Raw genomic sequence first — 17,449 nt, 5'->3', positions numbered from 1 at the left:
TCATTTAGAGACTCTGATTTCACAACACCTGGGGTTATCCCCTTCAACCAATATTACCATTCCTTCATTAGTGACTTCAATAGGAAGATTATAAAATCATTGAACTAAGAAAAATGGGCACCTATGTCCTAAGTGGTGGATAAACCTAGTAAACCGCTGCCCTAGTCAATGGGACACCTATCCCAAGTCTATTCTTCTTCTTCATCTTATTTACCTAAAACTTCTCTCCCATCCTAACTAGTCTTAAGCCCGCCATACATTGATTGAAATCCGGCCAGTCCAGCAGAGATTGGATGAATTTCGATGCATGTATGGACTTGCTGGTTGTACACAGGTCGATCTATTGATCGACTTGTGTACAATCAGCCTGCCGGGTTTTTCCCGAATTATCAGTGTCGTTGGCTATAGCCAGCAACATTGATCATTGTATTCTGCCAGTGGGGGAAAATACAACAGCTCAATGGGAGTGATTAAATGTGTGGATGAGGGAATCGGTTCACTTTTGCTCAACACACAGGCTGAAGGAAAAAAAAAATGAATCATGTATGGCCGGCCTGCTTTAACCCCCCTCCTATTTCTCATTTAAAGTGGCTCTAAAGACATTTTTTTACCTTAATGAATTCCCTGCATTAAGGTAAAAAATAACCCAGTAGTTTGATTGCTGCTGCCCATACACCCCCTCCCCTACACACACCTTTCCCAATCTAGCGCTGTGTCAGTCTGCAGCAGTGCTCTCCCCTCTCCCTGCTCTCAGAGGACACATAAGTAGCAATGGCAGCCACTAGCTCTTCCTGCTGTCAATCAAATTTTGTGAGGAAGGAGCAGGGGGGGGGGCGGGGTCAGGGCCAAGCAGCACTGTGTGTGTTTATAGTCACACACAACCCATCTTGGGAGAGCATCTGCACAAGTGCCCCCATAGCAACTGGCTTGCTACGGGGGCACTTGCAGAGAAGAAAAAACAAAGAGAACCCAGAGGGACCCAGAAGAAAAGGTAAGAAACTGTTCTGTGCAATTTGCACAGAACAGGTAAATATAACATCAAATATAAATAAGAAGCAGCGCTAAATCCTAATAGTGCAATCATGAATAATCATATGGTAAATAACGTGACATGAAAACAACTAAACCTGCAGTGAATAAATTATGAGCAAAATAGATCATTGAAAAAGATCAATTATATGAAAGTGATATAATGAAATGGGTGCAAAAGCCAGTGTTCGGTAAACATAAAAGAAATCCTTTCGACACGTTTCGGCCTGCCCTGGGAAGACATCACCGATGACGTCTTATCGAAGCTGCTGCTAAGCAGCCACCGCCTAACTTGGATATCGGGTTATTTTGTGCTTTTATGACCATTATAATTTATGGTCCATACAATCTGGTAAGAAGCGTATGCTAAGTGTTGGTGTTTGGTGGTGGATTTCATCAAGCAATGTTACTTAAACACTTTTTTGCACTTTATTTTAATATTGAAAAGTATTTGTTCATTAAAAGGACTTTTTTTATGTACACCTAACACTGATATATTTTGCTCATAATTTATTCACTGCATGTTTAGTTGTTTTCATGCCACATTATTTACCATATGATTATTCATGATTGCACTATTAGGATTTAGCGCCTCTTATTTATATTGATCATTTACAACTGGTATTATAGCTAGTTAAGTGGCTGCTTTATAGGTAAATATACACCGTTTATGATTTTAGCCTTTATAACCAACCACTTTAAGGGTCTGCCCTTACTGTTCCTTTAATATAATTGCATATTTCCTTGAATATTCTTTATCAGAATCCTTTATAGATTATCTAATTTTTCTACTACCACTCATGCAAACAGGATATATTGAGGACTGTTTAAATTCAACCCATCGCTTCCAAACTCTATAAACATTAACATAGGAGTCTCTATAGCTAAATTAAAGACCTTACATAAGACAGGTCTGGCCTACTTTCATGAGTCACTCAATGATAGTTGGTAGTTTATCTGGACCTCCAATATTTGGGTATCAATACTTTAGCTGAATCCAACAAATGTGGTATTATTGAACTCCTGTATTTCACTCTTGAGCTGAGATCCAACACACAGTTGTTGACATTACTCACACTTTAAGGTTGAAATCCCGTGTGCCATTTCTTGACCCGGAGTGGGAATTCTCTGTCCTGCATTTGAATGTAAAGTCCAAGCCTTTCTGAACACTAGACTGCTTTGTGTAAAGCTGGTAGGGTACATAGGAAAGGAGGCGACCAGCTTTTATGCTGAAAAAAACAGAGTATAAAGCAATATCAGTGTTTTTCTAAATAATTGGCAACAAACATTGATGTATAATAGACACATTTTTAAGTCTGTGCAAACGGTTTTCAATACATGCCTTATACATTACAATTATATCCATACATAACATTGGTTAAAATCATCCGACTCCTATTATGTTATGGACTTTCTATAAAAAAAGGGGCATAGAACTCCGCATTTACCTGTATCCATATCAAGAAGCTATGTCTCTATCATCTATTGAAAGACAAAGGTTGGGCACAGCGTGTTCCCTTTACGGGGTGCCTGGGTGTTGGCTGCGGCAGCTACACCTCCTCTCATCCTCATTAGGGATGATCGAACGGTTCGGGTCGACCATCGGTTCGGCCCGAACATTGGGTGTTCGAGGTTCGGCCGAATTTAGAACTTTTTGCCCAAAAAGTTCGGAATTCGGCAACCAGAACCGCCCAAAATGCAATGCTTCAGGAAATGGGCTTTAAAAGCCCGTGATTGGACCAGAACCATTAGCAAAAGCCAATTGAGGGGGCAGGAGAATGCTAGGAATGTGATTGGAGTGACTAGGGGGTCCCTAGACCAATCATTAGTGAATACGCCCCCCAGTATATAAGATCGCCCCCGCCAAATTCCTAGCATTCTTATACTGGACATGGAAGAGAGTGGAAGCAGTTCTGTTAATTTTACTTTAAAAGTGTCATTTAGCTATTTTTAGTGTGAGGAAAGGGATATCTAGTATAGTTAGAGTGCTCCTTTACACTTAAGTTAGCTTCAAAAAATTAGTTTCTGTAGGGAAAGTATGAAGTGCCAGGGTGACCGTAATGTAGTGTAGGGGAAACTGACTGCCATGGCAAGCTGACCGACTGACCAAACCCTTCCATACCAGGGTGACCGTAATGTAGTGTAGGGGAAACTGACTGCCATGGCAGGCTGACCAAACCCTTCCATACCAGGGTGACCATAATGTAGTGTAGGGGAAACTGACTGCCATGGCAGGCTGACCAAACCCTTCCATACCAGGGTGACCGTAATGTAGTGTAGGGGAAACTGACTGCCATGGCAGGCTGACCAAACCCTTCCATACCAGGGTGACCGTAATGTAGTGTAGGGGAAACTGACTGCCATGGCAGGCTGACCAAACCCTTCCATACCAGGGTGACCGTAATGTAGTGTAGGGTGAACTGACTGCCATGGCAGGCAGGCAGACCGACTGACCAAACCCTTCCATAGCAGGGTGACCGTAATGTAGTGTAGGGGAAACTGACTGCCATGGCAGGCTGACCGACTAACCAAACCCTTCCATACCAGGGTGACCGTAATGTAGTGTAGGGTGAACTGACAGTGACTGCCATGGCAGGGTGACCAAACCCTTCCATGTCAGGGTGACCGCAATAGAGAAATGATCATTTCTCTGAATAGCTTCGGAACACCATTATGGCTTCTCACCAGCAAGCATTTTTTATGCTGCAGGGGCTGCCACTGTCAGTGCTTTTTTGAGGACATGTTTGATGTCAGACATGACATCTGAACATGTGAATAGGGGGTATATATACACATATATGTCTGAATATATACCCCTAGACATATATAGGTGTGATAGTAGCAGAAATAAATGCTTGCGCTAATGAAATCATTTACAGTAATATATTTCTGCTACTATCACACCTATATATGTCTAGGGGTATATATTCAGACATATATGTGTATATATACCCCCTATACACATGTTCAGATGTTTTGCCTGCCTCAAAAGAACCCAAAAAAATGCCAAAAAAACGCTAGCGTCAAAAAAAAAAAATGCCCAGGTGTGTTTTTGCTGGCATTTTTTGGGGGGTTTTGGAGGCAGGCAAAACATCTGAACTTGTGCACAGTACCACTATACCATAAAAACAAAAAGTGCAGCGCTAAATCAGTGTACAATTAAAATGCTAAAAAGCACGTACAAAGAAAACAAAAAACAGGAGGAAGGGGTAGTGTCCAAATAAATAGTCCCAATGTTAGAGTGCAGGAATGTGAATCCACGTGCGAAATAACTTTCTTCCAATAACACCAGGGAAAAGTGTAGGAAGGGGACACCCTTGTGCTCAGGTATAACAAGCAGCTTACCAGAAATCCGTGGCTGCTCAATTTAATGAGACAGCCTCTCCCAGCTGGTAGTAAAACAGTAGGTCAACCAATATCCAGCTCAGATGCTTCCAAAGCTGACAACCGTTTCCCGTGTGTTGTTAAACCAATCACATTAGTATGTGGTACACTTGGAACTTTTCATTTACTCCAATGAACGTAGAGCCATATGTAAAAAGAAACAGAGGCCCATAGCGTAATCCCGTAAACCAAATAGGTAAAATTTATTAAAAAACTACTTACAATTTAAAAGAAAAAAACAGGCATGTAGTATGCGCCGGTCATGGGTCTAACCGCGGCGTCCCGCAGGTCTCCAGATCAGCATGTAGATAAACAGCCGGCTTCGTTGGGGGGCGTGTGGACGTTTACGTCTGGGATCGCCAACGTTTCGTCATAAGAAAGACTTCTTCTGGGCGTTCATTGGAGTAAATGAAAAGTTCCAAGTGTACCACATACTAATGTGATTGGTTTAACAACACACGGGAAACGGTTGTCAGCTTTGGAAGCCTTTGGAAACATCTGAGCTGGATATTGGTTGACCTACTGTTTTACTACCAGCTGGGAGAGGCTGTCTCATTAAATTGAGCAGCCACGGATTTCTGGTAAGCTGCTTGTTATACCTGAGCACAAGGGTGTCCCCTTCCTACACTTTTCCCTGGTGTTATTGGAAGAAAGTTATTTCGCACGTGGATTCACATTCCTGCACTCTAACATTGGGACTATTTATTTGGACACTACCCCTTCCTCCTGTTTTTTGTTTTCTTTGTACGTGCTTTTTAGCATTTTAATTGTACACTGATTTAGCGCTGCACTTTTTGTTTTTATGGTATTTTTTGAATCACTGTTAGTTGATTTTGTGCCAGCTGCTCACTACTGTTTTCAATCATTTTGTTTTTATCACTTTTAGCGCAGAAATTTTCTTTTATTTATAGCATAACAGTACCACTATACACAAGTTCAGATGTTTTTCCTGACTGAAAAGAACCCCAAAAAATGCCTTCTATTAAACCGGGAGAGAAGCTAACTACCTGTCCTGAAAGAAAGTGTTCTAATACAAACAATCTTTTTTTTTCTGGTTCTGGACATGCTACAGAGCTGAAACTTCACATGTACACCTTTTAGACCCCTCAGATACGAAATCCAAAGTAAAAATCAAAAAATCTTTTTTTTTTTTTTTTTTTTCAATAATTGGCTTTTTTATCAAAAATGACAATTTTTAAGAACTTTTTTTGTGTGATTTTGTGTCTGGGGGGTCTAAAAGGTGTACCTGTGAAGTTTCAGCTCTGTAGCATGTCCAGAACCAGAAACAAGAACATATAGGTGTTAAAGTTAAAGGAGGCTCCCGACCCACATCCCGGTTCTACTGAAAAATTATCTTTTTTTTTTCATGGTTCTGGACATGCTACAGAGCTGAAACTTCACATGCACACATTTTAGACCCCCCAGATACTAAATCCAAAAATCAAAAAATCTCTCTCTTTTTTTTTTTTTTAATTTTTTTCAATAATTGGCTTTTTTATCAAAAATGACAATTTTTAAGAACTTTTTTTTGTGTGATTAATAGTTAATGGGGCATGACCCAGAACCCTGGGCACTTTTTAGGGGCGTTTATTGGGTTTTAGGGCTTAAAAATTGTGTTTTTTGATTACCGAAGTTCGGGTCCCATTGATTTCAATGGGGTTCTGAAATCCGGGCCGAACTTTCGGGAAGTTCGGATGTTCTGGCCGAACCGAACTTTTCAAAAGTTCGATCATCCCTAATCCTCATTACTTGTGGCTCACCACAGTAGACACCTGCATGCACTGTTTGGTTTCACCTATGTGGCATTTTGTAACACTAAGTAATTGTACACCTTGCTGTATTCATTCTTTTGTTCATCGTTCTTTGGACGCTTTTTTTCTTCACCTGTAAACCTTACTAAACCTTAATAAAAATGTTTGAACAAGAAAGACAAAGGTTGGTGATAATAAGCAACCCAAGGTTATACTGCCACCTACAGGTAATAAACACACACTAGGCACAGAAAATGAAGGCCACCCTCCTTTATGCCCCGTACACACGTGCAGATTATCTGAAGACTTTTGTCTGCAGACTTACCAAAACCATATAATAGGAGGTCAAACCTAAACACTTTCAATTTGTATGCAATCCGGCAGGCCCTTGCACTACATAGAAAAGGTAAATCTGAAGACAAAAGTCTTCAGATAATCTGCACGTGTGTACGGGGCATTAAGCTATAACCTTTCCCACTTCACAGCCTGCATTTTATTGAATAGCATCTCTACAGCCTTTTTTACACTAACAGAGAATTTTGTCAGTGGACACATACACTTATTTTTACAATGCTGCTTGCAGGGACTATTGCTCTAATAATAATAAACGTTGTATTATATAGCACCTTTAAAAAGGTAGCTTCTCAAAGCGCTTTACAAAGAAAACACAAGAAATACACGGGATAAAACAAAGGAAAAAGGGACAATTATGTGAAAGCTTGTCTAAGGAAATACGTTTTTAGATTTGATTTGAATAAGTTTAGAGAAGAGGACTCTCTGATGTTCTTTGGAAGTGAATTCCAGAGTTTTGGAGCATAGCAGGAAAAGGGCTCTGTCTCCCCTTATAGTGTGGGGGGGGGGGGGGGCACACAGAAGACTAAAATTTGAGGAGCGAAGGATACGAGTGGGGGAGAGTAGGTTGATAAAAGTTCAAGACAGATAATAGTGCCAAGCCATGAAGAGCCTTATAGGGGTAATATGATCATTTGTACCAGACCTAGTGAGGATTCTGGCTGCATAATTTTGAACATTTTGTAGTCGGATAATAGTGGATTTAGATACACCATCAAGTAGAGCATTTCAGTATGAATAGGAGAGAGAAGCTGCTCAGGTGAGGCTAAGTAGACCGGTGCTGGACAGATCCGCCATCCAGAACTAGCACAAACCAAAGAAGTTGGACCGCACTCGGAAATACGAAATCAAAGATGTCTTTTATTCCTCATAAACGAATCCATACAGACAGTGCATCAAGGGACATGCCAGGTTGACGCGTTTCACGATACAGATGATCGCTTACTCATGAGTAAGCGATCATCTGCATCGTGAACCGCGTCAACCTGGCATGTCCCTTGATGCACTGTCTGTATGGATTCGTTTATGAGGAATAAAAGACATCTTTGATTTCATATTTCCGAGTGCGGTCCAACTTCTTTGGTTAGAGCATTTCAGTAGTCAAGTCGGGAGAACATAAAATGTATGGATCAGCTTTTCAGCTACTGTATGACCTTTAGTAAACCACTGGGCTAAACAGATTGATGTGTATTCAGGTAGGTACTTTTCTTAAAGATATACACCCTTTTAGGCAACATGTCTGGCACCAAATGAAAGAAGCATGTGGCTAATTTTTTTAAGCAAGACCTAATTTGCACTATGAGCAAGGTTGAGTTTGGCAGAAGAAAAAAAAATATGTCTTTTGCCTATGGTTGTGGGGAACCTCTCCAGGGCCCCTTGGGCAGACCTATGGTGTCAGGAATACTCCTATTTACTGCTGTTGTGTTAGGTCTCGTTTTTTTCTTTTTATGTATCGTCTTATTTTTGTCTTTCTTGTGAGCTAACTTCTGTTACAACCTCAATGCTAGCCCCTGCTTGGGGAGAACTTTAGCATGTTAACTACTTGTTAAAAAGGAATAAAAATATTGAAAACAGAAAAAATTGTGCTTTTTGTTTTAAAAATCTCAGTCAGAGCCGGGTTCTTCAATAGTTTTGAAAGCAATGTATTTGGTCAGTCATTGACTCCATTCATCATTGAGACTTCGGAGCATCTATCAACTCGGAGCATCGATCAACTCGAAAGATGTGTATGTACACATCCTCATGTTTCCAGGTCATCAGTGGTTTCTTTGTCAAGGGTAACGACCACAATCTGTTTGTTCCCTTCTCTTCACCTCAGCTCAGAGAGTATTCATAAAATGTCCTCACATCAGTTTTGGATCTTTTAGAGATATTCCAGTCATTGAATACTTGGACGATCTGCTGCTGCAATGGCAGACCCCTCTAACCTTAGACTTAAAGGTCTCATTTGCTATGTAGACCTTGAAGGACTTTTGATGGATCTTGAACTTCGAGAAGTCATCTCTAATTTCTTCATTTAGGCCTTCTCCAACATATCTTTCAGGCCAAGGTTTTCCTGCCCTGGGAGAAGTTGCAAAAACTGCAGCATCAGTGGAGTCCACAGACAAACATGGCTGGTGTACCATGCTCTCTAAAGCCAATCCAGAATGCCCTGAACCTCAATGCTTTGAAGCAGGCAGGGTAAAATATTCAGAATAGGGCATGCATAGATCAAAGGTATACTGATCCTATGGCACTGCCAGGGCATCTGACAGCAAGATGCTAGAAATTATGTGCTTTTCTGCCCCTGCCCTATGACTGATAATGAAACACAGGAAGTGATGCAAGAAAACTGTCAGTCTGAGGTTCTAATGAAGCAAACAGTAACCACATAAAACAGAAAGGTAAATCATTTTTAAAAATTTGTGGCCATGTACCCAGAGAAATGACTGGCATTAGGTGACACACAAATTAAACAAATCCTCCTACATAAGTTGTACCTGTCTATCTGCAGCTATTTCTTATGTAGATCATTCTAAAAACATATAGCAAGGATTTATCTTTAGTTGTAGGAGCAAGGAGCAAGGATCTTAAAGAATTACTACACCCAGGACCCTGCATTCACTATATCTGGTCTTCCACAGTACAGAGAACATGGAAATGTAATTATTTTAGTAACTATAAACTGCTAAATACCTTTTCTCATCAGCAGTATATAGCAAACTTGTGACTTCTATCAGTGCATGGTTAAAGCTTGAAGGAGGAGTTTTTATTTTCCCAAGATTGTCCTATCAGGATGCAGGACCCGTGACCCTCTGTCTAGACAGTGCTGATTGGCCCTGTACTGATCACATGCCCTCTCCCAAGAAAAAATAAATAAATCTCTAGCAATAGAGAGTGAACTGAGCATGTGCAGTCTGACTCCAGTAACTCTGTCCTATCCGGACCTGTTTTGGAGTCAGTGGAAGAAGGAGGATCTGTGCATACAGGATCAAACAGCCTTTTTAAACAATGCAGAGGATTAACTACTTCCACAATGAGTATAACAAGCATGCTTTAATGCATATACACACCGATATTACTGTTGTGGGTTTAGTAACACTTTAAATCTTCACACAGCATCTACAGCTCTGAGCCCTTATGGGAGGGAAGGGACACACCCCCTCCACACAGTACAGACAACAAACATAGCTGTGGATAACAACCCAAGTGCACAACTTTACATTTATCAACATTAAACCTCATTTGCCACATAGTTGCCGGATTTAACAGTGCATTATATTAGGGAAAATAAAACTAAAATACCTCTCTGTAATCCACTCAGGACGTACAACCTTCTCATCTTTCAACTCCTTTATTTTGCTGTTGGGGAGATTTGTGGCAATAATGTGCGTTGTTTTAGAACGGGAATAATAAACATGAAATTGACCTCCATGCAGCATCATTAGATGGCGCAGCTCATCTGCAGTAGGATCTGAAACAAGAAAAAGACACAAAGTTAGTTTTGCTTTTCAACAATGGCCTCTTTTTTTAAGAGAAGTATTGGCCATACGTCTCTTCTGGGTTAAGACCAAATAGTTGTTTTAATCCCACTCCACTCTATCTAAAACTAAAAAAAAAATGCATTGCAGCTGGCCCTGATCCAGAAGCATCACATGGAATACAAAGGTTAGTTTAACAGAGTAAAACAGGATGAGCTAGTATGAATGTTGCCAAGCAACCATGCACTTGATGCAGGCAAAATACGCATAGTACAGAACCCTGAATTGTGTGAAAATTGTGAATGAAAACCTGCAAGAAAGTTCTAGCTGGCTTATAACAGAATTCTACTGGATGTACCTTCGGGATTTGTGAATTAAAAGCTACCTGCAGAGCACCAGCCTATTTTTCAGCAAAGGTCATAATTACATTGTAGTATCAAGGTGTTATCACAGGAGTGGGTTAATTAATTCATAATTTTAATCAGAGCAACATAGTAGCCAGGAGGCATCTTTATGTAGCAGTATTTCCAGCATCAGTGCTGGATATGGGTCTGCCATGGTTACCGCTTACACCAACAGCACATTAAGCCTCGGTTTCCACTAGTGCGGCTACGAAGTCGTGCTACTTCTAGCACGACTTCGTAGCAAAAGTAAACCGCGGCTTCAGTTAGACTTGTCCCTCATATATAGAGGGAAGTCACGCTCAAAAGTAGTACAAGATTTACTTTTGAGGTCGCGGCAACTGAAGCCGCGGCAGTGGAAACGGGCCCCATTGAAAACAATGGGTTTTGACTTGCTGTGCGACTTGACATGTGTCAAGTCGCACCGCAAGTCGCACTAGTGGAAACCGAGCCTTAAGCTTGTTGCCCAAGTGTGAATACTGAGACAATGACCAGTCCGGCATCTTTGGTTTTTAGTTTTATTTTAGGAACTTGGATGGGAGAAGGGAATAAGTGGGATACTCCTCTGGCTCAACTAGTTACAAGAATGGGACACTTGAGAAAAAAAATGCCTTTTAGCACTGACTTGACGCCGGCTGAATGCCGACCAACGCTTACTGACTCCTACTGACTTGCTGTCACTGAACTGAATCTGACCTCTGACACTGTTAGCTCAAAAGTCCTTTTCCACTGCTTTCTCCAGTCCTCCCTGACTGAGGTAGCCACTTGCAATTACTGCTGCAACACTAAACACTTTACACTTCAGGGCCCAACCGCTGGCACCCCCTTTACTCTTCAGGGATAACTCTGGCACACCCTTTTACTGTCACCACTGCCAGGCTAGCTAGCTCCTGGATCCCTCTGACCTTCTCCGGAGTGGTCCCCTCTCCTATGCAGACCCCAGGGGCAGTTTGCAGTACTCACGACTCCGAATGCTTTCCTGAAACTCATCCCCCAACAGCTCCGCTGGTACTCAGCACACTGGATCCTTCTCTGCACCTCAGCTCAGCCCTCTGTCCCCTCAGGCAAGCAGATTCCTCTTGACAGGAGGAAAGACAGCCATCACCTCCCTCCTGGGACTCTGCTTCCTGCTAAAGACAATCTGACATGCGCACCCCACAGACTTATACGCCCTCCCAGAATGCTGTGCGGTATTATCTGTCCTAGGATGGATACAAGCCCTGGTGTGCTATTGGCCAGGTTTCCTCCACTGCCCAATGAGAGCCCTCATTGGGATACAGTGGGGAGACTCCTCAGCACAACAGGCACACCTGGGAGCACATGCCAGCCTTGCTAAACAATATGGCCCTGCTGTTAAGTTAAGCAAGGCCCTACTATAATTTACCTAGCACCTACCTTGGAGGGTGCCACATATATTTTTTTTTTTTTAGTTTTGGATAGAGTGGACAGGGGTTAGAACACCTGTGATTTTTTTGCCAGGAATTTATCTTTAAACTGTTTACAGCCAACATATTGGGATTGATTTACTAAAACTGGAGAAGGCTGGGTAATCACCCGCTTGTTAACATAATAACTGGGGAAGCTCCCGCCCTCTGTCCAGATCTGCAACTCCTACCGCTCCCTGCCCTGCTAATGATGACATCGGTGGCCAGATGAGAGACCCGGGAGAAGACACCACAGGATGATTAGTGCCTCTGCCCTTCCAAAAAGGTACCAAAGGACTGTGCAGTGGAGGCTTACATTAAAAGGGGCACTGTGTTACTAAGGGGCACAAATCATCCTGTGTTAGGGCAATGTGATGGGATGGGGAATTGATGATACCATGGGATGGCTTTAAAGGCGGGACTAAAGGGCACTTCGATGTAAAGGGGCACTGCCGTGTAAAGGGGGCACAAACAGGAGACCCGGGAGAGGACAACACAGGATGATAAGTGCCTCTGCCCTTCCAAAGGTACCACAGTAGGACTGTGCAGGGGAGGCTTGCAGTAAAAGGGGGAACTGCGTTGTGTTAAACTGTGTTATAAAGGGAAACTGTGATGTGAAGGGGAATGGAGGACACTATGGGACTGCTTTAAAGGGGGGGACTAATGTAAAGGGGGCACTGTGGGACTGCTTTAAAGAGGGGACAGTGATGTAGAGGCGACTACTATGTGAAAGGCAGGCTGAAGACAATGATGTACAGGGGGACCATGATGTGTTATAGCACGAACATGAGATTCGGAACTCTGCTGGAAGGAAATGTTGCTGACTGGACCTTTTGTAAATTGTAAGTTAGGACCCCTGATCTATACGATGAGGTTGTGATTTATGTTGCAGATTTTACCTCTACTCTAGTTCCTGAGGAAGCAGGTCGAATGAACTGAGAAACACGTTGAAATCATCTTCTATCAGCCAAAAATCTCTGAGGCGATAATCTATGCCCCACATGTTGTAAAAGCTTTAATAGGAGTGCATGCAGATGTTGTACGTACTACAGTTTTTATATGTATGCAGTGTGCAGTGTATGATGTTTTAATATTATGACAAAATAAATTGAGATTTTCTTGAAGATATGGTTATTTTAAAGTGTTACTAAACCCACAACAGTAAACTCTGTCTGTATATGCAGTAAAGCATGCTTGTTATACATACTGTGGCACCTAAGGGGTTAATCCTCTGATATGTGTAAAAAGGCTGTTTGATCCTGTATGCATAGATCCTCCTCTTCTTCCACTGACTCCAAAACATGTCAGAATAACACAGAGCCTTTGAAGTCAGGCTGCACATCCTCAGTTTGGTGTGTATTTCTAGAGAGGTTTTCTTTTTTTTTTTCTTGGGAGAGTGCATGTGATCAACACAGTGCCAATCACCACTATACATACAGGTCTAGACAGAGGGTCAGGAGCCCTGCAGCCTCATAGGAAAGCTCAGTGTAGTAAGAAAACTCCTCCTACAAGCTTCAACAGAGAGAAATCACAAGACTGATATGTACTGCTGATGAGAAAATGTATTTAGCGGTTTATATTTACTAAAATTATTGCATTTCCATGTTCTGTGTACTGTGGGACACCAGATATAGTGAATGCAGGGTCCTGGGTTTAGTAACAACTTAAGCATGATGTACTTTAAAGTCCCATTTGTTTGATCACTTTGATGTGTTTTTGATCATATAACTTACACAAGAATACAATGCACAAAGTAACAGATGGATGTTTTGTATTGGTTCATAATATATAATCAATAGTTTTAGATACAAGTATGTCTGTATCTTAAGAAAGAGACCCACAGAGGTTTTGGATATTCTGCTATTTTCCTACAATCTACTTTTTTGTTTTAGCTTTGCATTCCCTTTACCCTGAGATAAATGTTTTTTTTTTTGTGTAAAGTATTTGGTTGTGCTAATTATCTAATATTATTACACATTAGATATATCTCATCGAACACAAATTGCAGTGAAATGAGCCATAAACCTAATTGTGCTTTCCATTCCTTCTAAGTTTGGAATGATGTTATATATGCTGAGAGGCTAAATCTATATGGGTGCTTTATTTATGGCCTTTTTCAAACTGCAGACAGATCTTTTAAATAAGTTCAATTACACCATAAATGTATTATGCACATCAGTCTATGAAGGAATATAGACTGAAAGATGACAATGCAACCTAATGTCTGCAGGGAGTTGGCAAAATTACAAATTATGCACACATACAGTTTCTCACAAAAGTGAGTACACCCCTCACATTTTTGTAAAGATTTTATTCTCTTTTCATGTGACAACACTGAAGAAATGACACTTTGCTACAATGTAAAGTAGTGAGTGTACAGCTTGTATAACAGTGTAAATTTGCTGCCCCCTAAAAATAACCCAACACACAGCCAATAATGTCTAAAACGCTGGCAACAAAAGTGAGTACACTCCTAAGTGAAAATGTCCAAATTGGGCCCAAGTAGCCATTTTCCCTCCCCGGTGTTATGTGACTCAGTGTTACAAGGTCTCAGGTGTTTATAGGAAGCAGGTGTGTTAAATTTGGTGTTATCCCTCTCACTCTTTCATACTGGTCACTGGAAGTTCAACATGGCACCTTACGGCAAAGAATTTGCTGAGGATCCGAAAAAAAAGGAATTCTTGCTTCACATAAAGATGGCCTATGCTATAAAAAGATTGCCAAGACCCTGAAACTGAACTGCAGCCCAGTGGCCAAGACCATACAGTGGTTTAACAGGACAGGTTCCACTCAGAAACAGACGTATGAGTGCTGCCAGCATTGCTGCAGAGGTTGAAGGGGGGGGGGGGGTCAGTCTGTCAGTGATCAGACCATACGCCTCACACTGCATCAAATTGGTCTGCATGGCTGTCGTCCCAGAAGGAAGCCTCTTCTAAAGATGATGCACAAGAAAGCCCGCAAACAGTTTGCTGAAGACAAGCAGACTAAGGACATGGATTACTGGAACCATGTCCTATGGTCTGATGAGACCAAGATAAACTTATTTGGTTCAGATGGTGTCAAGCGTGTGTGGCGGCAACCAGGTGAGGAGTACAAAGACAAGTGTGTCTTGCCTACAATCAAGCATAGTGGTGGGAGTGTCATGGTCTGGGGCTGCATGAGTGCTGCTGGCACTGGGGAGCTACAGTTCATTGAGGGAACCAGGAATGCCAACATGTACTGTGACATACTGAAGCAGAGCATTATCCTCTACCTTCAGAGACTGGGCCGCAGGGCGGTATTACCACATGATAACGACCCCAAACACACCTCCAAGATGATCACTGCCTTTGCTAAAGAAGCTGAGGGTAAAGATGAGGGACTGGCCAAGCATTTCCCAAGACCTAAACCCTATTGAGTATCTGTGGGGCATCCTCAAACGGAAGGTGGAGGAGCGCAAGGTCTCTAACCTCCACCAGCTCCGTGATGTCGTCATGGAGGAGTGTATGAGGACTCCAGTGGTAACCTGTGACGCTATGGTGAACTCCATGCCCAAGAGGGTTAAGGCAGTGCTGGAAAATAATGGTGGCCACACAAAATATTGCCACTTTGAGCCCAATTTGGACATTCTCACTTAGGGGTGTACTCACTTTTGTTGCCAGCGATTTGGACAATAATAATTGGGTGTTGAGTTATTTTGAAGGGACAGCGAATTTACACTGTTATACAAGCTGTACACTCACTACTCTACATTGTAGCAAAGTGTCATTTCTTCAGTGTTTTCACATCAAAAGATATAATAAAATATTTACAAAAATGTGAGGGGTGTACTCACTTTTGTGAGATACTGTACCATTATAACTATAGAGTCCTGAGATGGCCCTATGCTCACACCCAGCCAATGAAGATTGTTAGTGTTGGGGCTCATAGTCTCAGCACAGTGGCATCAAATATTTTCACATTAATCATTTCTAACTTAAAGGATTCTTTGAAAAAAAGTGATGTTTATACCCCCCCCCCTCCAACAAATTAATTGGACCAGTGCACAAAAGCAAGGTCTATAAAGACATGGATGAGCGAGTTTGGGGTGGAGGAACTTGGACTGGCCTGCACAGAGTCCTGACCTCAACCCGATAGAACACCTTTGGGATGAATAAAGGCCCGTACACACGTACCGATCGTCGGCATACAAACGTCGGTGGACGAAGGATCTGCCGATTGTACGCGTGTTAGTATGGTGCCTCCGACAGATGTCTGCGCACAATCCGCGGACAAAAGTCTTTCGTGCAAACATGAAAATATTTGTATGCCGACACCAGAACGGACGATTGTTCGCCTGTCAGTACACAATTCGGCCGACAGACCGCAGATTTGCAAGACTGGGCATGCTCAGAAAATAGAAAACACAGGGAAAGTTAACCATTACATGACATCACTTCTGCAGTCGGCGGACAAAATTCTTGTGCTGTCCTTGTGCTGTCTTTGCACTTTTCAGCAGACACCGACATCCCGGGGAGAAAAGAGGAACATTTGTAAGCCGACCATCGGTACGTGTGTACGGGGCTTTAGAGCGGAGACTGCGAGCCAGGCCTTCTTGTCCAACATCAGTGCCTGACCTCACAAATACACTTCTGGAAGAATGATTAAACCTTCCCATAGACACACTCCTAAACCTTGTGGACAGCCTTCCCAGAAGAGTTGAAGCTGTTATAGTTGAAAAGAGTAGGCAAACTCAATATTGAACCCTACGGACTATGACTTGGATGCCAAGTTCACGTGCGTGTAAAGGCAGGTGTCCCAATATTTTTGACAATACATATATAGTGAGGGATAAAAAGTATTTGATCCCCTGCTGATTTTGTACATTTGCCCTCTGACAAAGAAATGATCAGTCTATAATTTTAATGGTAGGTTTATTTTAACAGAGAGAGACAGAACAAAAAAAAAAAAAAAATATATAGAAAACCGCATTTAAAAAAAAAAAAAAAAGTTATAAATTGATTTGCATTTTAATGAATGAAAGAAGTATTTGAACCCTTCACAAAACATGATTTAGTACGTGGTGGCAAAACTCTGGTTGCAATCACAGGGGTCAGATGTTTCTTGTAGTTGGCCACCAGGTTTGCACACATCTCAGGAGGGATTTTGTCCCACTCCTCTTTGCAGATCCTCTCCAAGTCTTTGAGGTTTCAAGGTTGATGTTTGGTAACACGAACCTTCAGCTCCCTCCACATATTTTCTATGGGATTAAGGTCTGGAAACTGGCTAGGCCCCTCCAATACCCTAATGTGCTTCTTCCTGAGCCACTCTTTTGTTGCTTTGGCCATGTGTTTTGGGTCATTGTCATGCTGGAATACCTATCCACAATCTCTTTTCAATGCCCTGGCTAGGGAAAGGAGGTTCTCATCCATGATTTGACGGTACATGGACCTGTCCATCGTCCCTTTGATGAAGTGAAGTTGTTCTGTCCCCTTTGCACAAAAACACCCTCAAAGCATAACGTTTCCACCTCCATGTTTGACGGTGTTCTTGGGGTCATAGGCAGGGGAGGGCTGGCAGTCTTAGGCCTGGGGGAAAAGTCCAGGCAAGTGGCCCATTGAACCACTGAAATGAAGGGCTAGGGACATCCTCAGCTCTGAGGGGTTTAAGCTGGGACAGTGGGACCTGTA

At 42.1% G+C, this 17,449-nt stretch overlaps 1 protein-coding gene across 1 annotated transcript in view; it reads right to left on the bottom strand.

Annotated features, from left to right (window-relative positions):
- Nucleotides 1-17,449, bottom strand: part of REV1 (REV1 DNA directed polymerase) — a 119,555-nt gene that overhangs the window by 82,198 nt on the left and 19,908 nt on the right. The window contains exons 4-5 of the mRNA XM_082247162.1: nucleotides 9,801-9,969; nucleotides 2,106-2,258 (exon numbers count right to left, since the gene is read on the bottom strand). Coding sequence (XP_082103288.1) covers nucleotides 2,106-2,258; nucleotides 9,801-9,969 — 322 coding nt within the window. The remainder of the gene's footprint in view (nucleotides 1-2,105; nucleotides 2,259-9,800; nucleotides 9,970-17,449) is intronic.

The sequence above is a fragment of the Pelophylax lessonae genome, assembly GCF_965119305.1.
Source record: "Pelophylax lessonae genome assembly, chromosome: 2".
NCBI lineage: Eukaryota > Metazoa > Chordata > Amphibia > Anura > Ranidae > Pelophylax > Pelophylax lessonae.
The sequence above is the reverse complement of the archived record's forward strand: the minus strand, read 5'-3'. Positions and strand labels throughout refer to the sequence as shown.